The 27,906-nt window shown below is 40.9% G+C and overlaps 5 protein-coding genes across 6 annotated transcripts; 3 read left to right on the top strand and 2 right to left on the bottom strand.

The window, feature by feature from the left end:
* The first annotated feature begins 16 nt into the window (after positions 1-16).
* LOC108273422 (putative C-type lectin domain family 20 member A) lies at positions 17-5,592 on the top strand. 2 transcript variants are annotated; one of them, XM_017482625.3, is made up of 6 exons: positions 17-204; positions 330-417; positions 3,074-3,451; positions 3,991-4,323; positions 4,457-4,545; positions 4,671-5,592. In XM_017482625.3, exons 2-6 carry the CDS (start codon positions 381-383, stop codon positions 4,779-4,781), a joined length of 948 nt encoding a protein of 315 aa, XP_017338114.1. In that variant the 5' UTR covers positions 17-204; positions 330-380; the 3' UTR covers positions 4,782-5,592. The 2 variants fall into 2 exon arrangements, with proteins under 2 accessions (XP_017338114.1, XP_017338116.1); XM_017482627.3 differs by lacking the exon at positions 17-204 and having other exon boundaries at positions 227-417.
* A 2,969-nt stretch (positions 5,593-8,561) lies between these two features.
* On the top strand, positions 8,562-11,828 carry emc9 (ER membrane protein complex subunit 9). Its single transcript, NM_001201143.1, is given in 6 exon segments — positions 8,562-8,724; positions 9,152-9,374; positions 9,546-9,622; positions 9,752-9,821; positions 9,971-10,065; positions 11,373-11,828. Coding segments are annotated over 5 exon segments (639 nt in total). The 5' UTR covers positions 8,562-8,724; positions 9,152-9,158; the 3' UTR covers positions 11,554-11,828.
* Positions 11,829-11,919: 91 nt separating this feature from the next.
* Positions 11,920-19,113, bottom strand: irf9 (interferon regulatory factor 9). The gene is made up of 10 exons (XM_017483518.3): positions 18,984-19,113; positions 15,866-15,922; positions 15,537-15,659; positions 15,043-15,223; positions 14,781-14,932; positions 14,609-14,693; positions 14,445-14,507; positions 13,955-14,335; positions 12,428-12,540; positions 11,920-12,333 (listed from the first exon to the last, which is right to left on the bottom strand). The coding sequence occupies exons 2-10, from the start codon at positions 15,920-15,922 to the stop codon at positions 12,160-12,162; spliced, it is 1,329 nt and encodes a 442-aa protein (XP_017339007.1). The 5' UTR covers positions 18,984-19,113; the 3' UTR covers positions 11,920-12,159.
* Positions 19,114-20,775: 1,662 nt separating this feature from the next.
* psme2 (proteasome activator subunit 2) lies at positions 20,776-24,893 on the top strand. The gene is made up of 11 exons (XM_017483519.3): positions 20,776-20,930; positions 21,839-21,871; positions 22,059-22,121; positions 22,623-22,709; positions 22,798-22,846; positions 22,968-23,065; positions 23,174-23,242; positions 24,098-24,165; positions 24,267-24,321; positions 24,412-24,498; positions 24,659-24,893. The coding sequence occupies exons 1-11, from the start codon at positions 20,892-20,894 to the stop codon at positions 24,737-24,739; spliced, it is 729 nt and encodes a 242-aa protein (XP_017339008.1). The 5' UTR covers positions 20,776-20,891; the 3' UTR covers positions 24,740-24,893.
* A 94-nt stretch (positions 24,894-24,987) lies between these two features.
* lsm5 (LSM5 homolog, U6 small nuclear RNA and mRNA degradation associated) lies at positions 24,988-27,886 on the bottom strand. The gene is made up of 5 exons (XM_017483520.2): positions 27,824-27,886; positions 26,668-26,763; positions 26,539-26,566; positions 26,347-26,419; positions 24,988-25,271 (listed from the first exon to the last, which is right to left on the bottom strand). Exons 1-5 carry the CDS (start codon positions 27,867-27,869, stop codon positions 25,239-25,241), a joined length of 276 nt encoding a protein of 91 aa, XP_017339009.1. The 5' UTR covers positions 27,870-27,886; the 3' UTR covers positions 24,988-25,238.
* Between the last annotated feature and the right edge of the window lie 20 nt (positions 27,887-27,906).

The following is a 27,906-nucleotide window of genomic DNA, read 5'->3' as shown; positions in this document are numbered from 1 at the left end:
GAAAATGGACGTCTTTCAACAAAAACATAAACAACTCAAGTGAGTCAGGGATCAGGTGCATTCCTTGGCTCTTGCAGCAGGGAAATAAGGACAGGTTTGCATAATCTCTGAGGGTTTTCAGAAAGTTTTTCAAGTTTTTCAGAAACTTGAGAAAGCTCTTTGAGGAAGACAGAAGGGTACAAGACCGCATCCTTTACGTTTCAGGTATCCTTCAACGCTACTTATTTCCTCAATCTGAATAAGGGGGAACTCAGAACTTGAAATAAATTCTTCTTTTAATTATATTCATGTTCTTTAAACTAATTTGATGAATTTGGTGTTTCTGTCAGGACCGCTGAGGGATATCCATCGCACTTCTTCTTTCTTTCTGAGCGACAACGATGGAGCAGCGTCTGTTCATAACCCTGCTTTTTACCGGTGAGAGAAAACATACCTGTGTGTGAATTTACCTGTGTAGTTTATATTCACGTCTGAGGTTAATAACGTTGATTGTTTTTATTTGCGTTTAAAATTTAAAAAAAAAAAAGTTTTATTGAATATTCGTCAGCAAACACGACACGTTCTGTAAAGATGCCTCTTGAGCACCACAATAACTGTTCGAGTCCAGCTGTAGCTTTTCCTTAATTGGAGAAATCTGTTTATTTTAATATATTAAAATATTTTAGATCTCAACTTTGTATTTGAGCTCAAAACGTCATGTAGTGTACAAAAATAGTGACGGTGGTATTTCCCAGGAAAAATTCTGGTGCTGTGGAGACTGTCTTGGTGTCCTTCATATGGCAATTTTTTTTACTAAAATGATCACGTATGACAGTAATATAAAAGAGAAATAAAATAGAAATATCGTTAAAATAATTTATGAAGCGCTGCAAACACCTGTTTAAAAAAAAGTCATCAAACCCTCTAGAAACTTTCATTTTCTCAAAACTTTCAGCCAATGAGGTGGTACAGTGTTTATATTTTGTAAAATATATAGCATACACTGCCCTCCATTAATATTGGCACCTTTGGTAAATATGAGCAAATAAGGCTGTGAAAAATTTTCTTCACGAAATCCTGAAAATTAATATAATAAAATAAAATCCTTCGTTGTAGCAGTACGATAGTAAGAGTAATAACCTTTTAACCTTTAACCTTTTGATCATTTGTTAAAAAAAATTCACAAAAACCAGTCGGGATGCTCTGTAAAATGTCACTAAATGTCAATAAGAACAAACTGCAATGATTTGGAAATCTCATAAACCCGTATGCTATTCACAACAGAACAGAGAAAACATATTGAATGTTTAAACTGTGTAAATGTACCATTTTAAGAAAAAAAAAAAAACTGGTAATTTTGAATTTGATGGCTTCATCACATCTCAAAAAAGCTGGGATGGGGCAACAAAAGAATGGAAAAGTAAGTGTTACTAAAAATAAACAGCTGGTGGTTAATTTAGCAATTAATTAGGTTAATTCGCAACAGGTCAGTAACATGATTGTGTATAAAAATATAGTGTCTTAGAGAGGCAGAGTCTCTCAGAAGTAAATATGGGATGGAATCTGGATGGAATTGTATGTTGCTTCCATCCATGCAGGTTCTCTATGGGGTTCAGGTCAGGGGACTTGGATGGTCATGGCAGGACCTTGATTTTGTGGTCAGTAAATGTATGTTTTTTGATGTATGTTTTGGATCAAAACATTAAAGATCCACCTCCATATTTAACCGTGGACATGAGGAACTTTTCCATACGGCTACCTCTCTGTGTGCTCCAAAACCACCTCTGTGTTTATTACCAAAAAGCTCTATTCTGGTTTCATCTGACCGTAGAACCCGATCCCATCTGAAGTTCCAGTAGTGTCTGCACACTGAAGACGCTCGAGTTTGTTTTTGGATGAGAGTAGAGGCTTTTTTCTTGAACCCCTTCCAAACAGCTTGTGGTGATGTCGGTGACTTCAGATTGTAGTTTTGGAGACGTTCTGACCCCAAGACACAACTAACTTCTGCAGTTCTCCAGCTGTGATCCTTGGAGATGTTTTATCCACTCGAACCGTCCTCTTCACAGTGCGTTGAGACGATATAGACACACGTCCAGTTCCAGGTCGATTCATAACATTTCCAGTGGACTGGAACTTCTTAATTATTGCCCTGATGGTGAAATGGGCGTTTTCAATGCTTGTGCTATTTTCTTATAGACACGCCCCATTGTGTGAAGCTCAACAACCTTTTGCCGCACATCACAGCTATATTCCTTGCTCTTACCCATTGTAATGAACGACTAAGGGAATTTGGTCTATGTGTTACCTCATATTTATACCCCTGTGAAACAGGAAGTCATGGTTGAACAATTTCCTGTTCCGAGTCACCAAAAATATGAACGGGAATATACTTCAAATCTATTTTTCTCATATGAATTCATGGGGTTGCCAATAATTGTCCCACACCTATATTCAAATAAAGATTTTTTTCTGTTTGTTGATAAACCTGTCTTGCGTTTGCAATTGTTTGATATCCATGAGAGCAGAGTATTTTTGTGAATAGTTTTGAACAAAACGTTAACCAATAAAAACGATTCTTCACAGCCTTCTTTGCTCATACTCAACAAGGATGCCAATATTAGTGGAGAGCACTGTAAATAAAAGATTATGCATAGACCCAGCATAAAACTTTCGCCTTTCAATGCACCTTTGCTGGTTATTTCAAGCTTATTTCATTTCATAATAATGGAGCCCACTCGGGTGGGACAGATGAAACTATCACTAGATCACTAAAGCAACTCCTTATCTGCCTGTAAGTGTGTATTCATTTCCCCTTATATTATTTACATTTAAAGCATTATTATTGGGAGATAATGTATGGGTTATTACATTTTCACACTCCCATCTAATATCCCCATCAGCCACTACAGTTTATACCCTTTCCCAGATCTATGACTCAAGACAATTTGTTCATGGCTTGGTTTTGGATGATTTGCACTGTGAATTGTAAGACCTTATAGACACACCGTGTTTGTCTTTCCAAATCATGTCCAGTCAGGTGAATTTGTCATATGAAAATGAAGACCTATTACTGTATAACCGATCTGTTCTACAGGTGTCATCCACCTCGTCCTGTCAGTCCCTCGCAAGTACTACCTGATCCAGCAGGGCGAAACGTGGGACAATGCTCTGGCTTACTGCCGAGCCAACCATGATGACCTGGCTGTCATTGAAAGTGATGACAACATGATCGATCTTCAGAGTGAAGCACAGATGCAACAATTCACCTCCAGTGCTTGGATTGGAATGTACAATGACATTAACAGCTGGCGCTGGTCTCTTGGATACGAGCCAGTAGGAAGTATAACAATGTGGGCTTTGCACTGGGAACAGCCTGACAACGGAATGGGAGATGAAGTGTGTGGCGGGATCGACGAATGGGGTTGGTTGGATGCGTCATGTGGCTTATTACTACCCTCTGTGTGCTTCGATGGTGAGTAACAACATGGTTCTACTTGACGTTTTGTGCGTTTGAACTATTTGTAAGTGTTTGTTTTCAGTGGGCGTGCCGAATTTACACCACATACGCGCCAAGGTGTCGAAGATATTGAGCAGAAAATCTTACAGTGCTTTAAATGTCTTTAAAGGTCTATATAAACTGGCGAAATGTTGATCTTTAGATTTTTCAAGGCGTCTGAAAATCCCACAGTCAGTTCTTGTTGACGCACCATTGTATAGAGCAGAAATCCGTTTGTGTATTTAAGACGCATTTATCAGTGTAAAGGTCTGCTAAAGGCTGGTCCCTATGTCTTCCACCACTACTGCTGATTTAACACACCCTGGTTTTTTCTTTCATAATCTTTACACGCGTTCATTGAGGACGTTATGAAGAATTTATCCTGGCCATAATGAGTACAGTGGTTATGCTAGTTTTTCAACTTAGCATTTTTTATCCTGCAACCTGCGTATCTTTGTTTCGTTGAACTTGAATATTTTTGGCAAGAAGGGTTTTTATCATATATTTGCTCACAGACAGGTACAGTGGGACTGACAGGTACATTAGCATCCCTACTACGATGACGTGGTATGATGCTCAGCAGTACTGCAGGCAACATCACACAGACCTGGCCAGCGCCAGAAACCAAACTGAGCAGTCAATTATACAGGGAAAGATCTCTAGGTTCTCTTGGATTGGCCTGTTCAGAGACTTCTGGAAGTGGGTGGATGGGAAAAACTTCTCCACTATTCCATGGATGGCTGGAAAACCTAATAATGCCCTGGGACATGAGAACTGTGGATATTTATATGATGGTCAAGCTTCTAGTGCACTGTGTACAGATATAAGGCCTTTCTTCTGTTACTCACGTAAGTTAAAGTTGTATCTAATCTCAGATTTAAACTACTTTAAATTGAAATTAGAAGGTTAATTGTGTGTGTGTGTGTGTGTGTGTGTGTGTGTGTGTGTGTGTGTGTGTGTGTGTGTGTGTTCTGCATACAGTAATAAAAAAAAAGCGACATATTAAAGTGAAGCTCATGTCCAGTCAGGATTTGTCTGATCCTGCAGTACAGGCGACCATTTTGGAGAAGGTCTGTTTCATTCCTACATACGTATCATTTCAATATACAAGCGTCTTCATCAAAATGTGACCGTAATCTGACTGTTAATGTATACTTGCGTTATTTAATAAGCAACGTTCTGTTCTGTTCTTTAGATCAAGCAGAAACTGAAGGATCAAGGGATGGCAGAGAACATCACAGCTAAATGGAGAGAGCAACCGGATGGTCAGGTGTTTCACAAGGAGAAGAAAATCATACTGTTGTAGAATAATGGACTAGTGTCACGTCTTGGGCTTTGCTAGGTTTAAAATTGTGTACTACTCGTAGGTATCCCTCACATAAACGTCTGTAAATATTTGCCTAAATGGTGATGTTAGCTCGCATTGGCTCAGTATAAGAACTTGTCCGAGTCTGATTGGGTGGAAGGACTGTTATTACTCTTACCATCGTACTGCTACAGCGAAGGATTTTATTTTATTATATTCATTTTCAGGATTTTGTAAAGCATTTAAAGTTATGAGTTCACTTTAAAGTCCATCTATCGGTCCATTATCCATACCACTTATCCTAGTCAGGGTCTCGGGGAGCCTGGAGTATATCCCAGGGGACTCGGGGCACAGAGTGGCGGAAACCCTCAAAGTGCGCGAGGGAGGGCAATCCAACACACTATGAACAATTTGGAAACACCAATCAGCCTACTATGCGTGTCTTGAGCACCCGGAGGAATCCCATGAATCACAGGGAGAACAAGCAAACGCAGGATTCGAACCCCCAGCCCCGGCAGTACGAGGCAAATGTAATAACCACTAAGTCACTGTTCGTTATTAATCAATTAATCTATCTATCTATCTATCTATCTATCTATTTGTTTGCTTGTTTGTATATTTATTTATTTATTTATTTATTATATATTATTTCTGGCAATGACAAAATAAGTGTTGTTACTTTCTATAGTCATGTACGTATCTTCACTATGGTAGTTTGTTAGAAGGACAAAGAAAATAAAGTGAAGAATCATATTGTAACACAAAAAATAGAGAGTCATATCAATAAATGTAATGGTCTGATCATGTAAACGTGTGTGTTTGTTTTATTAGAGGAGGAATAGGAGGTTACATTTAACATTAATACTTTTAACAACTTTTCAAAGCAGCTTTACAGAAACATATAAACACAGGATAGAGATTTTAAGTGAGTGAATTTATCCCTATTGAGCGAGACGGTGGAGACGGTGGTGAGGAAAAACTCCCTGAGACGATACGAGGAAGAAAGCTTGAGAGGAACCGGACTCAGAAGGAAACCCGTAATCATCTGGGTAATGACGGATAGTGTGAGAGTAAAAGAAAGTTCATTATGGTTTAATATGAAGTCTGTTTGTTGAACTAGTCCACTGTTCACTAAAGGAGACCTGAGTGTAAAACTGCATGACGTAATTGCAGTCTCAAGGCCATCGCAGCAACCGTAGTCCCAGCAACCACAGCGAGAACGTCCATGTGGAATTGAAGTCCAAAACCATTATAGTGTAGGCCAGTATAGGCCACACCCACATCTAGTTGAATTTTTGAGCTACAAAGTGGGGAAAAACATGGACTCCTCCTTGAAAACTTTAGCAACATGCCAACCTAGCCAGCCCAGACGAGTGATCATGAGTACACCACGGTTAGTGTTATAGATTTAATCAACAGATTTGTCTATTAGTTGATTAATTGAAGTCGAGGAGGTGTTTTCCTTGGTTTTTCCTAGTCGAAGATCCCAAATTCAGAGCTTTACTCGAAAGCAGTATCCAGCCCAGGAACTCCACTGCACCAGCACTGTGAGAGAAGTGACAGAAGTGAAACCTGACACGGTCTCCTTCTGTTGTAGTGCGTTCTGTGATGCGTTTCTGTTCACCATAATCGCACAGAGTGGTTGTCTGAATTACCGTCGCCTTTCTGCCAGTTCAAACCATTCTCTCTCGGACCTCTCTCACTGACGAGGCGTTTCTGTTTCTGCGCGTGGAACTTCTGCCCACCGGAGGCTTTTTCTTTATTGCACCATTCTGATTCAACTCCAGAGACTGTCGTGCATGGAAATCCCATGCAGATCGGCAGGTCTAGAAATGCTCAAACCAGCCTGTCTGGCACCAACAATTGTTTTATTGGGTTTGAGACCGAAAGATGAAAAACGAGACGACGGATCAGAATTTCAGCTTTCATTTCCTGATATATACATCCGGATGTTTTAAACAGCTCAGAACGTGGCACCTTTTGTTTGACCCCACTCATTTTCCACGTGATCCAGACAAGTCATGTCAGAACATGAGCCTGGCAGAAGGCGCATTTTTCACTTCTCTCCAGTGTTTGCCTTTCAAAATAGTTAACCAAATGAACAGTTCAAGAGTTAAAGGTTCTTTGATCTTTGTTCGTTGTTAGAACTCGCTTTAAAGTGTGCATTTGTTTATAAAGTAAATGATTTAACATCCAAGTATTTAAGTGCATGATGTGAGTAGAACGTTTTTCTCTCTCTAGGATGCTTCGACAATCCTAGATATTCTCCTTGACACTGCTGATCAGGAGATTTACACGACCGGTCTATCAGGCCGTGTCTGAGACAGGTTCAGAGCCTACTTAAGCAGCAGAGAACGCTATATTGCACTGGGTCCTTACCCCTTCAGGCATTATGCTCTATCTTGAAGTGTCCCTTTTTTGAAGGCTCAGTTTTTGGGTTGGCTGGTGGACTGAATCAGTATAGAATTTCCTCAACTCCGTCAACTCTATTTGAAAGCATCAATTTGTGGATGTCAGATGTTTCTACAGCACAATAAAGGAAAAGAAAGAAGTACTTGTCATCGGTTGTTTCATATCTTGACTCATTACCGATAAATTCCAGTAATCAAGTCAAGAATTTAGCAATCACGTTTGACAGTGACCTCATTAAATAAGTAAAATAGCATTTTTTCACCTTAGAAACGTCTCCAAAGTATATCACATTATTGACCATGAGAAACTGTAGACAAAACTGTAGCAAAGAGTTCAAGATGCAGCTGCACGAATGCCGACTCATACTAAAATGAGAAACCACATTACTCCGACACTCGGATCCCTTCATTGGATGCCTGTATCATTCATAACTTATATCAAGGTCCTCTTATTTAGTTTAGTAGTTAGTGTTTTTACCTCACACCTCCAGGGTCGGGGGTTCAATTCCCACCGTGGCCCTGTGTGTGTGGCGTTTGCATGTTCTCTCCGTGCTGCGGGGGTTTCCTCCGGGTACTCCGGTTTCCTCCCCCAGTACAAACACGTGCACGGTAGGCGGATTGGCGTGTCCAAAGTGTCTGTAGTGTGTGAATGGGTGCGTGATTGTGCCCTGTGTTGGATTGGCACCGTGGCTTGTGCCCCATGCTCCCTGGGATAGGCTCCAGGTTCCCTGTGACCCTGTAGGATAAGCGGTATAGAAGATGGATGCATAACATATTTTACCTTTGTAATATGTTAACTAAATATACTCCAGCAAGATCACTCAGATCGTCCAACAGTAACCTGCTGGTTGTACCTAAAAAACGCAGCTAAAAAGTGCCGAGTCAGCTTTATTTATTACTGCCTCAAGGAACGGAAATCTCTCCCTGACAACCTACGAGCAATCGGATCATTATGCACTTTTCCTGAGGATTTTATTTATTTATTATTGTTTTCATTTTATTTTATTCCTGTATTCTAGGAGGGGTTTTTTTTTTGTTTGTTTGTTTTGTTTTTTTAGGACAAAATTAGTTTTCTCCTCAGTTTGTGTTTGCCTTTCAAATAGCGAACCAAATGAGCAGTTCAGAGTTAAAGGTGACTGTTACTAATGTTAGTTGCTAATGTGAAGAGAAGGGGAAAAAATGTTCACGCATCTCTTTTGATTCATTTATGGATCTCATGGATCTCATCACACGCTCGTCAATCACTTGAGGTAACTACACCTCCATATAAACAAAATATTAAAAAAAAAGTACAGACGGAACATCCGGAAATGCAGTACCCGTGTTTGACCGACAGGTGGCGGTAAGAGGGCGCAGTGTTTCCCTGACTGAAGAAGAAGGCGAAGAAGAACGCTCAGCTCCGTGAACGATCATCCTCATCATTATCATTATATATGTTAGATCTTCTAGAACCTTCTCGGGGTTTTTTTTTTTTGTTTAGTCTGATTTTTATTTAGATTTTTATTTCATTTCCGCGAGGTTAAGAGGATAAAGTAAGTGTTTGCGTGTTTTTCCCCTCCTTTATGTAGCTTTAAACCCAGCTGCTGAGTGTGTTTTAGTTTATAACGCGTTATTAATTATTAATGCAGGTTTAAATACATTATAGCAAAATATACACTTATAAACGGGATGTAATCGCTTCCTACAGTGATTATAATATTTCTTCTTTGTTTTTTTTATTTACTGTAATGTAGCTTAAGCAATCAGATTCTTCTTCTTAAGATTATTATTATTATTATTATTATTATTATTATTATTATTATTATTGCAATATCCTCAATAGACTATTAAAATCTGCCCTGAACCAGAATATTAAATAATAATAATAATAATAATAATAATAATACTTAACAAATCATAAATGATACAGAATTATGTGATATGATGATGATGATGGTGGTGTGTGTATGTGTGTTTGAGATCAAGGATGTCTGAGGTGGAGCTGTCGTGCATGGCGTGTGTGAAGATGTTCCTGCACGCAAGTGTGTATCCTCGCTGCAGTGTGAACGGCCTGCTGTTAGCCCCTGCAGGAGGAGGAAGAGGAGGAGGAGTGTGTGAGGAAGGAGTGTGTGTGACGGACTGTGTCCCTCTACTGCACTCGCATCTTCCGCTGGCCATGATCGCTCAGCTCGCTCTCACTCAGGTACACACACACAGTACTAAAATTTGTTTCCGAGGAGTTTATTTTCGATCTAGGAGTTGGGGACAGTTTTTTTGGGGGGGGTTGCCTAGCAACACATTTACGTCCTTCTAACAACAGCGTTTAATTATTAGAGTAAAATCGTAAATGGGACGACGGACATTTCTCGTGCAGGTGGACGTGTGGTGTTCTCAGACGCAGCAGAGGATTGTGGGATATTATCAGGCAAACGCTACTCTGTCTGACAGCAGGTGATGATCTGTGGTTATCACGTCATGATTTAAAAAAGAAAATAAATCATAAAAGCCCAGTAGATGTCACACTGAATCTTGATCAGAGATCATGCATGTCTGTCTCTCATTCATGGTTATGTTTTTCAGTCCAACCGCGTGTGCTTTCAAAATGGCTGACAAAATCCTGGAGCAGAGCAGCAATGCCGTGTTACTGATGGTACACACACACACACACACACACACACACACACACACACATACACATACACACAGCAGTACAGTAACTGTATTCGTTATTAACTGTTTACTAGTTATGGCTTGTGGGTGTTATGGATTTATATTTATGTATTTATGTCCATGTCTTAGATTGATGGGAAAAAAATGTCACCTGGATACCGTGTTCCTCCGATAGTGATGTACGAACATAAAGACTCGCGATGGACCTTAAAAGACAAACGCACGTAAGTGCATTATTGTCCCATACTGTTTCCCAAGTTTAATAGTCATGTCCCAAACTCTCTCAACTCTAATGGACATGTCCCAAACTCTCTCAAGTCTAATGGACATGTCCCAAACTCTCTCAACTCTAATGGACATGTCCCAAACTCTCTCAAGTCTAATGGACATGTCCCAAACTCTCTCAACTCTAATGGACATGTCCCAAACTCTCTCAACTCTAATGGACATGTCCCAAACTCTCTCAACTCTAATGGACATGTCCCAAACTCTCTCAGCTTTAATGGACATGTCCCAAACTCTCTCAAGTCTAATGGACATGTCCCAAAAACTCCCACGTCTAATGGACAGGTTCTAAAACACTCTCAAGTCTAATGGACATGTCCTAAACACTCTCAAGTCTAATGGACATGTCCTAAATGCTCCTAAATCTAATGGACATGTCCTAAACACTCTCAGGTCTAATGGACATGTCCCAAACACTCTCAAGTCTAATGGACATGTCCCAAACTCTCTCAAGTCTCATGGACATGTCCTAAACACTCCTAAGTCTAATGGGCATGTCCTAAACGCTCTCAAGTCTAATGGACATGTCCTAAACACTCTCAAGTCTAATGGACATGTCCTAAACACTCCTAAGTCTAATGGACATGTCCTAAACACTTTCAAGTCTAATGGACATGTCCTAAACGCTCCTAGGTCTAATGGACATGTTCTAAAACACTCTCAAGTCTAATGGACATGTCCTAAACACTCCTAAGTCTAATGGACATGTCCTAAACACTCTCAAGTCTAATGGACATGTCCTAAACACTCCTAAGTCTAATGGACATGTCCTAAACACTCCTAAGTCTAATGGACATGTCCTAAACGCTCCTAAATCTAATGGACATGTCCTAAACGCTCCTAAATCTAATGGACATGTCCTAAACGCTCTCAAGTCTAATGGACATGTCCTAAACGCTCCTAAATCTAATGGACATGTCCTAAACGCTCCTAAATCTAATGGACATGTCCTAAACGCTCTCAAGTCTAATGGACATGTCCTAAACGCTCCTAAATCTAATGGACATGTCCTAAACGCTCACAAGTCTAATGGACATGTCCTAAACGCTCTCAAGTCTAATGGACATGTCCTAAACGCTCCTAATTCCCAAACACTGCTTTATTATCCCTAATCCACTAATCAGGGATAAACTCTTTAACATTTGCTACAGAACCTTAAACTGGCGGCCATTAAAGTTAGAACACTAGTCCGCTGTAACCCGTAGAACTCTTTTGAGTGTTTTTTTATCATTTATTTGTCTTACAGAATAATGCTCCGTCAGTGGGAAGAAACCCGAGCGATCACCGCTCAGATACTAAACTCCAGAGATCACATGCTGTTGGTTGATTTCGACAGCCATTTGGACGACATCACGAAGGACTGGACCAATCAGAAACTCAACGCTAAAATCACGGAGCTCATCTGTCCGGCTAACGGCAACATGTGACGTAGTTACGTTTCAGGGAGTAGACTTACCATCCCGCCGCCAACATCCCGTAAACGTCTTCCTGCTGTTCCATTTATTTATTTATTGTTAAATAATTAACACTTATTCGTTCTTGTCCTGTTTTTATATAAATCGGTGTACAATAATGACTAATTATCGTTTTTTAATATTATAAAACTGTTATATATTTGAATTCGTTTAAATTTTAGGTACGTTTTATCGTTCGCGTGACCTTTTGAACAATCTACACCACAATAAAGCTAGATTTATATTTACTGCGCTGGCGTTTTTTTAATTATTTTTTTTATCGTTCTGAAAAAGTCATTATTAAAAATGAACTACTGTGTAAACATTCAACAAACAAACTTGTGCGTAAACATCGGTTTAATAGGTAACGTTGATGTTTTACGGTGTGATTAGTGTTTAACAATAGTAGAAGAAGTAGAAGATTCAAAGGATTCTTCAATAGAGAAACACTGAAGAGAGTGTAATAACATAGTTTCACAGAATCTCTCAGGAGGAACCTGCAATAATGCTCTGTGTAGTGCGTGCTTCGAATCCAACTCGAGCATGGCTTCAGACATTACATAGACTACAGGAGATACATTAGAGCATGGTGAGCGTCTGCTCGGATAACTCCACCAGACTGAGCGTGATTTCCCCTGACGGAGACTGCTGAGCTAAACTCTGCAGCAAGGAGATGGACTCTGTCCACGCGTTCTGTCCAAACTGGATGATCTGTTGATCCTTGATCTGTTTCTCAGCCCAGGGCAGACTGATCTGAGAGCGAGAGAGAGACAGAGATGGAGTAGTCCAATTCCACATGGAATCTGATTCACAGCAGCAAGTTTCTTGCTGATTTACTTGGATTTACCTTAATAATGATGAGCTTCTTCGAAATGTCGTCTCCTTCCAACAGCTCCTCTCCAAAACAAAACGTGATCTCGGTTTCAGGTTGTTTTCCTCCATTATGGAACTGCTCCAACTCTGAAAGTACAAACAAGGCTCATCCAGTCAGATATGATTCAGAATGAAGAGGCTCCAAGTTTTAACAAACGAAATCTAGACTATAAGAAATAACCGATCCAAGAATCGGAACCTTCTCATCCACACATCGACTAGAGAAAGCAGGATGAAATAAAGAAAACTCACTCCACCTCTGAGCTGAAAACTCTTATTATACTTATACCTTTGTCTGATTTGGAAATAAAAGCATTGTTGTCTAGCCAGTCGTTATCGGGACACACCCACTTTAACTCAGGGAGGCCTGTTAACCCTTTACGGCATAGTGTTGCCATATGGCAACGGTTAATTGCTTTTAACAGGCAATAACGCAAAAGAACTATTTTCCTATGTATCTGGGAAAAAAAGAGAATTGTAATCTCATACATTGTTTGTTCGTTTTGACAATGCACACGATTTGCATGATCTACCACTGTACGTTGTTGCCGTACGGCAACGGTTGTCCAAACTACCCCCCTAAAAACAAAACTTCACATTTTTAAACATACATATCTCATTACTTGATCTAATCTGAGGGTTAATTAGCTGATTAGTTGAATCTAGAATCCGAGGAGGAATTACACCTGATTCCACTTGTTTAATCGGTTGTCCAATCAACCATGCGTGGTATTTGGCCGGTATGAGAGACTGGAGCCAGAGCAGAGCGTGGACAATAATACGACCATGGCGTCTCCAACTCTCCATCTACACGTGTATTCGCTCATTTCATCCAAAGCCAGGCGACCGGATCTGAGACAAATCCTGATGATGAGGTCATGCCTAAGGAAACAACTGTGGCCAGGATTTGATCTCACACCAAGCTGCAAAAAGCCAGCATTATGGATGACCCCTCCCGGCCCTCGCACGGACTCTTCACCTAATACCTGAGCATGCGTGCTACCTCCACCTGATTCTGCGACACTTTCTTCCCTCAACAACTAGCTGCCTCCCAATGCTTACTCGGGCTAGTCAAAGCCTGTGGTCCTGGAGGAACAACGTTTCATTCGTACCCACTATATGGAGGAACGACAATAAACACCCACAAGACACGGCTTGACTTGTGTGGCCCAAAGCCTTAACCACAGAGCCACAAGCTTAGAAATCTGGCTGTGAAGGCTAAGCACCTGATGTTAGAAAACACAATGATGGCAAGGGTTCTTAGGACCGGACCCTGTACAAGCTTGCGACAGACCCATTATCTGTAAGGATCTTAATCCTCGACAGCTCCATGGTACCCTAGTGTTCTTCCAACCTCCACGTCATAATAACTGACATTTAACACCTTTAATATCAAAAAATCGCAGCCTGAAACATTCCTGCGCCCGTCACACACCAAAGAGTCCTGACGAGACCAACGAGGAACACATTACATCGACTCCGCCCCTTGTTTTAGAATTACCTTGTTTGAAGAACTGTTTGTTGAAGATCAGTGTCGGTTTCACGCCTCTCTCCATCTTGCTCGCCGCGTTGGTGAGCGTGTGCGGTCCCCTCCAGAAAACCCGTCCCTGACACAGACGCTTAGCGTAAACGCCTCGACTCGACGTGGTCAGGACGACGCCGCTGTCCATGAACGGCAGCAGCGTGGAAATGGAGCTGATCTGATTGGGCGTGAGGTCGGCGGGGGGAGGAGGCAGAGGGACCCGAGGGAAACTCGCACCGCTGATAGACGGCGGAGCCGTACACGGCGGGGGGTAAGCGATGCGAACGTCGTCGCTCATCACCTCCCTCCTCAGCACCTCCGCTCCCAGGTAATAAACCCTGATGAGGAACGACGGACACTCTGAGAAAGAGAGGAAGACGGAAGACGTTCTCATCAGAAATCTTGATTGACCATAAACAACATCACTTATAAATGGACGAATCTTAACGGTGAATCAGTTATGAATTACCTCTGCTGTGTCCAGGAGGAGGGCCGGTTTCCACGGTGAGGTTTAAGTGAATCTCATCGATGACTGGAGACGAGACAAAAAACAAACAAACAATCGATCCGATGTTCAACATCTCGAGAGTCTCAACCTGAACGGAATAACTCTGAGAACAACGACTCTCTCACCTCCGTCGCTCTTCTCCACGTCGACGTGCTCCGTCTGGCCATCCAGGTGAAGAGCGAGGTCATTTCCTGTAGTGGCGTCAACTTCCTGCAAGTCATCAAAGCAGAAGGGATAAAAAAACACCTCAAAAACACCTGAACATTCATGTTTTTGGAATTGTACCAATCATCTCACCACGCTGATGCTCTGCACCGCGACCGCCGCCTCCTCTTCCTTAATCCACTTCGTCGGACTGTCTCCGTTCGTCTCCGAGTTGCTCCTCCTCTTTCTGCGCTTGCTCCTCCTCACTTCTTTCTCCTCTTCTTCTTGCTTCATCTCAGTCAGTCCTGTGCGGAGATAAAAACGGTTCGCTGCGTGATACGGTTATAATATAGCCTAACTGGCGCCTCGGTGTTGGGATACTCGTGCGACAGAGAGAGACAGACAGGCGTCTCACCCTGTTCGTCGAGCGGGACGAGCCGGTACACTTTGTAGGGTTCGGAGATGTCGAGCTGTGACCTCTCGGTGACCTCGCTGAACTCTGGACTTTTATTCAGAGCACAGCGCAGGCGTGTTTTCCATGACGCGGGACCGGCAGGGTCATTCTCACACAGCTTCCCCTTAAACTCAGCCCACGCCTACACCACGGGTCACACACACACACACACACACACACACACACACACACACACAGTCACTATCTGTATCCTGGTCGAGTTCCTGTGTCTTCTTACCAGCTCATAACGATACCCGCGAAAGCAGAAGTGGAGATTATTGAGTACTTTTTTCACTACTGCGCAAAACTAAAACTTGAGACACGTCTTAACCGAGTGAGGGAATTTTCCGAATAAAGGATTTCGTTTCCCACAAAACTGTCTTGAATAGAAATACACGAGAGGATAAAACACTAATGACGTCAGTGTTGCGACTCGAATAAGGACAGAAGGGGACCTTAAAGATAGCAGCGTCCTCATCACTGCGGAAGTCGTGTTTGGCCGCGTGTTTCCACGGGATACGGAACATGGTCTTCTCCTCGTCTTCCCAGACAAGACCGCGGTATTTCCCACTGCTCACCTGCATACACACACACGCACACACACACGCACGCAATAAATATTGCTCCCAGTACGATAAGAACTTGATAAGAAAGTAATGTTTACGTTTTTATGGAGTGTGTGATGTAAGACCAGCAGAAAGGGGAAAAGGAGTCAAAAATTATAACAGACAGATCAACAGGAAAGAAAGAAAGAAAGGAAGGAAGGAAGAAAGAAAGCACTCACCTGATCCACCAGCCAGGAGCGCAGGCGGCGCGTGCAGCGGATTTTCCCCGACGGCATCTGAATAGAAACAGAAGTGAATATTAATTTGAAGAAAGGTTCTGTACAGAACTCCACTGCAGGCTGTGAGAACTAAACAACCCTGTGTTATATAGTCCCTTTTAACCTTGGAGGTTCTACAAAGCACTTTACACTGTTTCACACACACACACACACACGCATGCTAGCCTGCCATCAGGAGCAACTTAGACACTTCAGTGGACACTTCCGCATGTGGAGTCACGTGGGCCGGGGATCAAACCGCCAACCCTGCAATTAGCAGACAACCCGCTCTATCACCTGAGCCACAGGTTCTGCTGTTCCACGCTGGGTCAGGAGTACCGCGTCTGGGTCAGGAGAACCGTGTGTCTGGGTCAGGAGAACTGTGTCTGGGTCAGGAGAATTGCGTCTGAGACAGGAGAACCATGTGTCTGGGTCAGGAGAACCGTGTGTCTGGGTCAGGAGAACCGTGTGTCTGGGTCAGGAGAACCGTGTGTCTGGGTCAGGAGAACCGCGTGTCTCAGCAGACCACGCCTCAGCAGCAGGAACACAGAGTCGCCCTTCATTAAACACACACTTTTGTCTGGGTTTTAGTTTTATCTCCCTCCTCCAGCACTCGGTTTACTGCAGTTATCAGACTCTGGGACTTTTTAATGCTTAATCGACAGAATTCAGGATTTGGGGGTTTTCATTTTTATTTCATTTTAATTTTAAGTCTCACGGATGACGAGGCACCAAAATAAATATATAAACAAACAACATGCTGATGTCCCATTAACACACAACACTTACACAACACTTATTAACACACTCTGTGGTTCGGATCTGAATGAAAGTTCACCAAACTAGAAACGAAAGAAAGTACAAAAGGCGTGGTCTGTAACTGCTACCTCCGTGCATGTGCCGTGTTTCCTCTGAGAAGAAAAACGTTTAACACGACCCTGAGTTTGACTTCCTCTGCTGTGACCTGCGAGCTGATAATCACTGAATGATCTGTACAAGTCAACCAATCAGAAGTGTGACGCACTTAATCTACACACTTAACCAAACTCACCTGATTAACAGCGATTACTGTAGCTAGCTGGCTAGAAACTTCCATTCAGAAACGGACAGACACATGATCCTGATTGGTCAGTCCTGCCTCTCACCAAAGCGGCTGCTAGCCAATAAAATTCGACGAGGGGACTAAGGGACAGGTTCGATAATATGATGACACTGTTGACCATTTATGAGTGTCATTACAGTGTAGTTACTGTGCAAAACACTCATACATACAGGTGAACAGGTTATGTTAGCACTTTAACATAGAAATGAACCATTTAGAAAAAGTTAGCAAAAATATTGATACACGTGACTGACAGCTGTTTCTTGTTACCCAGGTGTGTCCTGATAGATTGATTGTTTAAAGAATTAATAGTTCTGAACATCTACTCTTGGTTTGAGTGTTGTGTCACCTGTGAAGACTGCATTTGTCATTAAAAAGGATAAACCAACATAAAGACCAGAGAGATGTCTATGAGAGGAAAGCGAGCCATTTTGAAGCTGAGAGAAGAGAGATAATCTATCAGAGGCATTGCGTAAACGTTGGGTATAACCAATAAAACAATTAGGAATGTCCTGAAAAAGAAAGAAACCCCTGGTGTGCTGAGGAACAGACACAGAACGGGTCGACCAAGGAAAACTACAGCAGCTGATGACAAACATTGTGAGAGCTGTGAAGAAAAACCCACAAACAGTCAGTAACCTCACCAACAACCTCCACCGTTCGAGGCCTTATCGAGACTTATCGAGGCCGTACCACAAGATGCAAACCGCTCATCAGCAGTAAGAATCAGAAAGCCAGACTGGAATACAGAGACGAGCCAAAACGAGATGAACCTCTACCAAAGTGTGGAGAAAGAAAGGATCCAGAACATACGAGCTGTTCCTGTGAAACATGGTGGAGGTAGCGTCATGGCTTGCATGGCTGCTTCTGGAACATTCTCACCAATCTTTACTGATGATGGAACTCACGATGGGAGCAGCAGAACGAATTCAGAAGTCTGAGGAACAGTCTGTACGACAATTTACAGAGAAATGCGTCCAACCTCTAGCAAAAACAAAAGAACTGGCCATTCTGATACTTTCGGACGGGACTGCATTTCTACCCTGTAACCTGTTGCCTTCGATACTTTGCAGTAATTAGTTCCCCCCATAATCAAATCTACCCTGTAATTGGTTCGCCCATTATCAGATCTACCCAGTAATTGGTTCGCCCATAATCAAATCTACCCTGAAATTGGTTCGCCCATTATCAGATCTACCCTGTATTTGGTTCGCCCAGGTAAACAGGTTTGTCCTTTAATTGGTTCCTCATTTTTTGTCACAGTGTATAGACAACAGTTAGCACAGCCCATACGTGGCTGAGTCAATATGAACATTTTGGAGGGGGGCACGACCACACACACACACACACACACAAACAAACACGCACAGAAAGTTGCGCAACCAACACAAAAGAGCCATCGTTGGTAGCCAGTTTGTTTACAGAAGCGGGGACAAATGTGTATTTAGAGAACATTTGCTCGGAACCACTGTGAACGAGTACAGGACGAATCATCTAATCTAATCTAATCGTTCCTCTTACACACAAATGAGAAACTATGAAGAAATTCATACAAAACACTTCTGGTCATTTTTTGCAAAAATGTACATATATATATATATATTACACTGTTATTTTTGTCTACAATACCAAAGGATTCATAAATAAAGCTATAAAACACCAGTTTTTGATTTTAATAGATACTTCAGATACAATGATGCAGGACCACAGCTAATGGATCGTAAATCTTTCATGATCACTATGTAAAAGTCTGTTTTATTGACCGGATCTGTGGAAGGAGAAAGCAGAGAGATCTACAGATCACTCCATGACAGAAGCAACACCTGCAGATCTTCACTGTCAGTCTTCATGACACAGTAACCATGTCACTTTAAGATCAAAAGAACATTAAATGTTAAAAGCTTTGATAAGATGTAACCGAACACACTTATTGAAAACCTGTGATGTGAAAGGAAGTAGATTTTAAGTTTCGTTTACCTTCTATCGGTGAGTCTGTACTGTTCCTGGGTGAAAGGGTGTGGGATACAGTCTCAGTGTGTGTGTGTATGTGTGTGTGTGTGTGTGTGAGAGAGTGAGATCTCTCCACTCCCCGTTCTCGTTTCCCAGAAATCACGTGATCACCGCAAACTCGGCTTGAACTTTTTCATTCTCTCCGCCAGAGGGCGACAATAAAAGGAATCTTTTATTTTTTAAAGTGACGTGGTAAACATTTTGTTTACAATTTATTCGCACAACGTATATGACAGAGAAATAGATACGTAGGTTATTATTTTATTTTTTTAAAACCATGCTGGGGGGAAAACAACAACAACAACAACAACAACAACAAAAAACAATAGAAACCATCAGAGAAATTCTACAAATGCCAGTACAAACCATCGGATAACCGTTGAAACTATTACTGTTATTGGTCCTTAATGGCATCCAGTAGACACTAAACATAACATATCACCAATAAAAGTCAACAAATTACCAGTAGAGACCCACAGGGACCATTACAGTTTCTATTAAAACCAATACAATTCCCATTATAACCATTAAAACCATTACAAATTCTATGAGGGTTTCTATTGTTTTGTTTGTTTGTATAGAGGTATTCTTATAAAGAAAATTTTACAACTCTATTTATTCTGGATTTGTTTGTTTTAAAAAAAAATAAAAATAAATTATTATTCAGTTTGGGACCGACACCTAAATGTCTGAGTTTGACAAGTCTTGAAGAAATATAATGTTTGTTTTACTGCGTGTGTTACGCGTGTGTGCCCGAGATGTCCTGATGTGTGACTGATTACAAGATTGTGTTGCCATTTAGCACTTAAAAAATGAAAAGTTAATGAAAACTCATATTGATCAAACGTGTTAACCCATCTCATACATCAATCTTTTGTTCTTGTCAAGGCCGACATGCTGTATTTAAACGAGTAACAGGGTTGACGCAAAATGTGGTTAATTAACATAAAAATGAAGGATATTCAGCTTTGCTTCAATGTTTTTTAAAGGAATCGTTTCCTTACGGCTACACGGTGGAACAGAGGCTAGCTCCAGGATTCCTGGTTTGATCCTGAGCTAGAGTTAGAGGGTAACTGTTCTCCCTGTGTCCACGTGGGTTTCCTCTGGGATTTCTGGTTTCCTCCGACTGTCCAAGTAGGTGGATTAGATATGCTAAATTGCTGTAAGGGTGAGAATGGATATGTTGAACGGATCCACAGTGACCCTGGACACAATAAAGCGCTTATTGACGATTACTGAATGAAAAATATGTGCTTTCAATCTACACCAATGAGCCACAATATACAGATGAAGCAAATAACAGTGATTATCTCATAACAACGGTGCAAGGTCTGGGACATGTTAGGCTCGGGGCTGTTTTTAATGTCATAACATTTTGACTCATCGGTGTATTATGTGAATAAAATCATTATACTTGATATATGAGAGAACTTCCTATTCTTCTTCCTATAACCTAGAGATGATGTGGAATATGTCCAAGTATTACACACACACACACACACACACACACACTTAGACAGACGGAAGTATATAGGCTTTCAAGGTGTTTTTTGTTGCATTTAAGGTGGAGTAGATGAATACCGAAAGCGTTACAATTTTACACGTTTAAAATCAACACGAAATCGATTTCTCAGATTCTTACATGAACACTAACGGGGTTGGGAAAAGAATACGACGAGTACTGACAAACTAAATATCATTTTATGCACATACAGACATCAGGCGTGTTTATGAAAGTCCACCTTAAGAGGCACCTGGGCGGAGCTAAATGAAAGCGAAAGTGCAAGAGGAAACGGCCGGAAAAGTCCCGCAGCTCATCTCACCGCATTCATCTCACATCTAATCCAGACTTTTACTCCGCGAAACTCGTCCAAAATGTCCAAGTTTAAGATCAGCCGAGAAAACGAGCTCAAGGTGAGACACACACACTCTCTCACACACACATTTACCTGCATGTTAGAGACTTTAATTAGCAGCGCAATTAACACCAGCAGCCGTCGGGCCGGATCAGTAGGCGGGATTTCATGTGTTTCTGGGGACTAGGCAAACATGTCCCCATAAGGACAGGACTAGGCGACAGGTTTGACCTTGTGAGGACATGGTGCTGGTCCCCACGTTTTTGTGGAACGCAGAAAGTCCTGGTTTACACACCTGGAGTACTTTAATAATCAAATAAAAACTGTGTATATGTTTAGTTTGGGTTTAGTTTATCAAAACACAGTGTGGATTTTCACTAAACTAGTAAAAGTTGTGTGTGTGTGTGTGTGTGTGTGTGTGTGTGTGTGTGTGGTTTAACTGTAAACCTACAGTGCAATTGCACATTTACAATTACAGACAAAATGTAGTGAACCTACACTACAAAACTTCACTGAAGCGTAACTCAACCTGGGCTTGTTCTTAAACCCCACAGTAAACTTAGAACAGAAACGAGACCTGGAATCAACCTTAAATCCAGATCTCATCAGGAACGATCTGTACGCGGCATTAAGACGCAGGGCCGAATTAAATCATCGTAAAACCCTAAACTACACATTTCACTAAAACTCGGTCGTAAAACCTCACCGTTACACTTTTTATTTCTTTTTTCCTACAATGACTAGCAGTTTCGTGAAGTTTAGTTTTGCTTTCTGTTGGAGACACCACACACACTTAAACACTATAAAATCTCGGCCTTTAAACATCAAGTGTATGTGTGTGTCAGCCATTTTACTCGCCAAATCAAATCACGTAAGTTAAAAAAATTGATAAATGAACAATTATGGTTGATCTTCTGTATTAATTCATTAACTCTGGTTAATTATTGTGTTTTATTTTCTCTGCAGGTTCAGAAATACCGCCATTCACTGTATCAGAAGGTAGAACATCTTCAGAACATTTACATGGACTTTTACTAAACATATACTATATATATATATATATATATATATATATATATATATATATATATATATAAATTATTTTTTTTCTGGAGGTTGAATGCTATTCATTTGCTTGTACGTGTCCCTGTAGTTCTATATGTTTATTTTATGTATTTACGTTCAGGCAGAAGATCTTTTCTCTAATCATATTCCAAAGAAGATTTCCCAGCTGGACAATCTGATTCAGGTAAACACCGCTTTAATAAAGTGATGTGGACCTCAAGTTTTCCTATAAGAGCACGTCCCGACACCAACGATTACAATTTTCTATTCATTAAATAAAAACACGTCATACTTTTTATCCATTTATAGTTATTTATACATATTATATAATAATTCATGTATTATATTATGTACATAAAACAGTATGAAACGTCCACGAATCAAGTTATGACTATCCATGTTATAGCGTTTATGTGGCACGAAAGAGCTGTTACTATAGAAACGCTAACATATTCGAACGAGCGCATTAATATAAAACGGCCAATCTTCTTCTGACCAATCACAGTCCAGTATTCAGCAGCGCTGCCGTATATAGAGCGGTACGATGACAGCGATGTGACGTTATGACAAAATATATCAGTTATACAATAGGGTACGTTGATACTGGTGGTGTAGCAGTAGAAGTGTTAATATTAGGGTTGTACATTGTTCCAGCGTCCAGCACTGATGTCGTTCTTTGTTTCAGGAGGAAGAACTGTGCGTCTCGGATCTCTCTTCCCTCCACGCGGCGCTCGATATTCCCATTCCAGATCCTCCAAGCCCGGAAGAGGAGGTTCGTCTTCGGCTATAAGAGTTATCTCATGTCATTTCATTTGTTTTATTTCTCCGTTTGAATTCCCATTTTGTTTTTCTCCAAACAGGAAATGGAGACGGATAAAAATGAAGAAGAGGAGAAGAAGAAGAAGAAACGTACGAATTCCCGCGTATTCCGACATACCCGCGGCGCTGTATAACGTTCTCCTGGTTTTAAATGTTAGTAAAATCTAATTAGTTTAGTTCAAGTGTGTTTGTTTTTTTTTTTCCTGTAAAGGTCCTGTGTGTGGCTTCATCAAAGGAAACGAGAAGATCATGAAGCTGCTGGACGTGGTGAAGCCTGAAATCACGGGTCTTAAAGAGACCTGCATCACTGTGAGTCAAAAAAACATATCAACCAGATATCCAATCAGATAGAGCTGAAACACCTGTCACAGCGCGTCCGTGAATCCAGGACGTCATTCACGTGTCTTTATCGTGCAGGTGTCCTGCTGGATTTCGCTGCTGATTCCTAAGATCGAGGACGGGAACGACTTCGGAGTCGCGATTCAGGTCTGTTCACACGCCATCGTTACGAACCATAGGGTAACTAACGAGGATAGAGCGCATGGGCGCGGTTCTTCGTACACAGATTACAGAGTTATAGCAGGATTGAATTTCGATACCATCCTGGATTTTACGTGTGTACACTGAAGTGGGTGTGGCCTAAACTGGACATGGTTTTCTTTCACTTGAAAAACAACTGAGATAAATCCCCAGATGTAGAAATATCAACAGTGTGTGAATTCTGGCTCTGACAGTTCTTCGACCTCAGCTACATCACCCCAGTTCATACATAATCATGCATAATCTCCCAGTGCGTGGGAACGACCGCAACCCAGACCAGGCCGTTACTAAGGATGAACGAATGCTGTAAATACGTCACGCAGCACTCATGTCAGGGTTTCTGTGCCCCCGTGAGCATCGCACACCTCTAGTCTCAGCCAGCTGCCTTGCGAACCGTTCAGGCAAGCTTTCGTTTCAGAACGTATTATGTATTCGTATTTTAAAATGTCCATAATAACGGCCGTGTACACCCGTAAAGATTCTGGATATGGTGTAAAAAAGTGCTTCTGATGCTGTAGAACGTGAAACCAGTCGATATTCCAGTTGAGTTGGACATGAGCAGGGGGTGGGGGGATCCCGACCAAGCAGGTTGTATGTTCTGGGGCGAGCGTGAAAAACAAACATGGAGGACATGGTGCTGGTGAAAAGTCTCCATAGTCAGCGAATATCAGAAGATTTACAAGGGAAAATATTTTACTGCCAACGTCCCAAGAAGGCGTATTTTTAAGACGTTCACTTTTCATTATTGTACATTATTCATTTCTTAATGATCCACGTTTGTTTGTTTGTTTGTTTTTCCAGGAGAAGATCCTGGAGCGAATTACAGCTGTGAAAACTAAACTGGAGGGATTTCAAACCAACATTAACAAGTAGAAATTTGTTCACATTTACACATATATACATCATGTTTAGCAAAATATACAGCACTATAGTGACTGCGGTGTGTGTGTGTGTGTGTGTGTGTGTGTAGGTATTTCACAGAGAGAGGCGACGCAGTAGCCAAAGCCTCCAAAGACACGCATGTGGTGAGGAAAACAGCTGCGCATTGTGTAGTAATGTTCACTGTGTCATTAATAACACACGTAAACGAACCTGTCTTGCGTGCACGATTACAGATGGACTACCGCTCGCTCGTCCACGAGAAAGACGAAGCTGCGTACTGCGAGATCCGGGTCATCTTACTCGACATCCGCGGATATTACGTCTGTACTCCGTTATTATACTAAACACATACAACGTTATCATTTCATCAACACTGTCCCATTTCTAACAACACGTTCACTTACATCTGTGTTTTATTCTAAACAACTTTTGACATAAATGAGTATATAACAGTGTGACACCCTGTGCCCGACTGTGCAGGCGGAGCTCTACGATATCATCAGTAAGAACCTGGAGAAGGTGGTGAACCCAAAGGGAGAAGAGAAACCCTGCATGTACTGAGAGCGAGACGCGTCATCGTCACCCACCTGTCTCACCCCACACCCGTTTCTTTCCAGAAATGCTGTTTCTGTTGAATAGATCTGACCAATCACAACTACACACTGTAATAATGACACTCATGTCGATAGAAATAAACCGGCGTGTTTGATACTAATCTTGTGACTCCGCCTCTTTTTTTCCTTTAAAGAGCCAATCATGTTTATAAAAAAAAAAAAAAAAGAAAAAAAAAAAAACCTCTCACAGGAAAGTTCAGGCTCCATGAGTCTTTATTGTTTATTTATTTATTAACAACAAGAGAACCGTGCTCGCTGTGAAGCACGGCTAACCCAACTCTTCGTTCTGATACACAATCAGACGGCACGATAACTCAGACAGAGAACATGTTTTACATTGAAATGAAATAATACATCACTCAAACACATGACAGTTCTGAAGAAAAAAATTAATAAAACAAAATATAATCTAATAAAAAAATTTTAAAAAAAGAAAGCTGTTGTGATCAGACTTCTGGTCCTTCTCCTCCTGGGATTAACTGTAAACACACCATTTTATCATCACATATCCACTCCATCACTTTAATTATTCACAGTTCATTACTGTTCTCCGTCCCAAACACCAGTGCTCCCCCCTAATCAGTGTTCTTACTAGTACAGCAGCCATTTTAGGGCTCCATCCCTAATTAACGTTCTTACTAGAGAGTCGGCCATTTTAGAGCTCTGTCCTAAAATTCTAGTTCTCGCACCCCCCCCCCAAATTAGTCATCTTACTAGAACCGCAGATATTTTAGGGCTCCGTCCCAAACACTGGCTTTCTTCTCTAATTAGTGTTCTTACTAGAACGTTTGCCATTTTAGGGCTTCCATCCCTAATTAACGTTCCTACTAGAATGCTGGCCATTTTGGGGCTCCTAGCATTTTTCCCTAACTAGCATTCTTATACGGCTCTGTCCCCAAATGCTAGCATTCTCCCCTAATTAGTGATCTTACTAGAAACACACTGTCCCTAACACTAGTATGCTTCCCTAATTCTTACTAGAACATCGGCCATTTTAGGGATCTGTCCCAAACACTAGCTTTCTTCAACAACTAATTTACTTACTAGAATGGCGGCCATTTTGAGTCTGCATCCCAGCTATTAGCATTTTTCCTTAACCAGTGTTCTTACTAGAATTTTGACTCTTATTCGGATCTGTCCCAAATGCTAGCATTCTCCCCTCATTTGTGATGCTACTAGAAACACAGATAATTTAGGACTTTGTCCCAAACACTAGCTGTGTTCTCTAGGTAATTTTCATAGTAGTGCGGTAGCCACTTTAGTGCCCCGTTCCAAATTAATGTTCTTACAAGAGTGTCGGCCATTTTGGGGCTCCGTAAAAACATTCTAGTTCTCGCATTCTCCCCTGAAATAGTCATCTTACTGGAACCTCAGCTATTTTAGGGTCATTTTAGGGCTCTGTCCCAAAATGTAGCGTGCTTCCATAATTAACGTTCTTATTAAAACATCAATTTTATGGGTTCTGTCCTAAACGGCAGGTTTTTTTTCCCCTCGTTATTGTTCTTACTGCAACGTCAGCCATTTTAAGACTCTGCCCAAACCTCCAGAACCTACCATGGTGATGTTGTTTCCATTGAGGAGGATCTGATCCAGTTTTGTTATCCGTCGTCCTTCAGGTGTGATCTCGCTGCAGAACGACAAAAAGTTTTGTTTCACGTTAACAACATGAAACAAAACTGTTCGAGCTTGTATGCTAAAAATTTGTTTTTATAAATCTGTAAAAAAATATATATACATTATACGTACAATTCAGTGACGTCCTCGAGCACCATGTCTGATTACACGCTGGTCAAGGACAAACCGTACAACAAAAAAAAACAACAAAAAAGGCAAATTCTGAATGAGCAAACTCGCGTAATTCAGGAGAAAGGATACTGACAAAATCGTCGAACCCGAGCAAGGTTCCCACGATCTCTTTATCGTTCTTCATGACGATGTGAATTCGTGAGCCGATACATTTATCCACCAGCTCTGTAAAAAAATAAATAAATAAATGAAGTGGGGGGAAAAAAAAAAGCAAAACTAGCAATGCTAACTTTACGTTACGCTAGAAACGCTCGAATTAACTGGCGCAATCTGATTGGTTAAATAGATTTTACGTTCAAAACACCTGTACTGTGCATCAGTTCAACATATTGTACGTTAGAGATCGTATGTTTTCAAAAATGTAAAAGATAGAACTGTAGAAAAAAAGAAGAAGAAAAAAAAAAGAATAAAATTTCCATTCGACCAATCAGATTCCACCGTTTCATTCAGGAAATTTACTCCGTAGCTATAAAATGCAGTGGCGTTGAATTTCTTTCCACAGTTTGTTAGTTTTTACTTGTACATTTCGTTACAGTTAGCTTTATTTTATATAGTTTTATAAAATCTGTATATATTTTGTAAGACTTTTTCCCCACAATAGTTAAGTCATAATGTAAACTAACCTAAAAAATAACCGTAAATAAGTCAATTTATTTAAAAAAAAATTAATGGGTGATAAACAAGAGTAACAAAACCTTAAATATTAAAAAAATGAACATGCAAATATTTTACCTCAGCTACCTGAGGTAACACCACTTATTTATAAAAACACACTTTATATATATATATATATATATATATATATATATATATATATATATATATATATATATATATTTTAAGTAAAGCATTTGAAAGTGCCTTAAAGAACCCAAATCCACACAATAAGACACTTTTAAAGTCGGAAATCGAGTTTAATTATCAGGTAAACACTACTTTAAACAGTTTTAGCACAAATAGTTAAGCGTGCGTTCATCTGGTTCCGTCCCAAACACCACGCTGGAGCACTACATAGTGCGTAGTGTTGCTAGTCTGTATGTGCTATTTAGACAGCCTGTGTAGTGCACTAATATGGGACACGACCAGTCATTTGTCCTTCGTTAGAACAAAGCAGGCGAATAAAACACCGCCACGTGAGGACATAATATTTATATATTTATAACACCGTTACACAGAGTCAACGAGCTAGATAAAATGCTCACAAAGTTTAAAACCGCGCTCTTACCGAGGGGTAGCAACTGTGAGGGGTTTGAAGCTGGTGTTGCCGCCATATTGCAAACAACGCAACCCGGAACTGGAATTGACGGA

Source organism: Ictalurus punctatus, chromosome 13 (genome assembly GCF_001660625.3).
Source record: "Ictalurus punctatus breed USDA103 chromosome 13, Coco_2.0, whole genome shotgun sequence".
In the NCBI taxonomy this organism is placed as follows: Eukaryota; Metazoa; Chordata; class Actinopteri; order Siluriformes; family Ictaluridae; genus Ictalurus; species Ictalurus punctatus.
The sequence above is the reverse complement of the archived record's forward strand: the minus strand, read 5'-3'. Positions and strand labels throughout refer to the sequence as shown.

Excerpts from the sequence above, each read along its gene's own strand:
- lsm5 (XM_017483520.2), bottom strand. The coding sequence starts at position 27,869 with ATGGCGGCAACACCAGCTTCAAACCCCTCACAGTTGCTACCCCTCG. Across the intron at positions 26,764-27,823 it reads CTCACAGTTGCTACCCCTCG|AGCTGGTGGATAAATGTATC; the intron begins GTAAGAGCGCGG and ends ATTTTTTTACAG. Across the intron at positions 26,567-26,667 it reads CGGGTTCGACGATTTTGTCA|ACATGGTGCTCGAGGACGTC; the intron begins GTATCCTTTCTC and ends GCGTGTAATCAG.
- irf9 (XM_017483518.3), bottom strand. The coding sequence starts at position 15,922 with ATGCCGTCGGGGAAAATCCGCTGCACGCGCCGCCTGCGCTCCTGGCTG. Across the intron at positions 14,694-14,780 it reads CGGTGCAGAGCATCAGCGTG|GAAGTTGACGCCACTACAGG; the intron begins GTGAGATGATTG and ends GATGACTTGCAG. Across the intron at positions 14,336-14,444 it reads TCCTCCTGGACACAGCAGAG|AGTGTCCGTCGTTCCTCATC; the intron begins GTAATTCATAAC and ends TCTCTTTCTCAG.
- psme2 (XM_017483519.3), top strand. The coding sequence starts at position 20,892 with ATGTCCAAGTTTAAGATCAGCCGAGAAAACGAGCTCAAG. Across the intron at positions 21,872-22,058 it reads GCCATTCACTGTATCAGAAG|GCAGAAGATCTTTTCTCTAA; the intron begins GTAGAACATCTT and ends ATTTACGTTCAG. Across the intron at positions 24,499-24,658 it reads TCGACATCCGCGGATATTAC|GCGGAGCTCTACGATATCAT; the intron begins GTCTGTACTCCG and ends CCGACTGTGCAG.
- LOC108273422 (XM_017482625.3), top strand. The coding sequence starts at position 381 with ATGGAGCAGCGTCTGTTCATAACCCTGCTTTTTACCG. Across the intron at positions 3,452-3,990 it reads ACCCTCTGTGTGCTTCGATG|ACAGGTACAGTGGGACTGAC; the intron begins GTGAGTAACAAC and ends ATTTGCTCACAG. Across the intron at positions 4,546-4,670 it reads AGGCGACCATTTTGGAGAAG|ATCAAGCAGAAACTGAAGGA; the intron begins GTCTGTTTCATT and ends TCTGTTCTTTAG.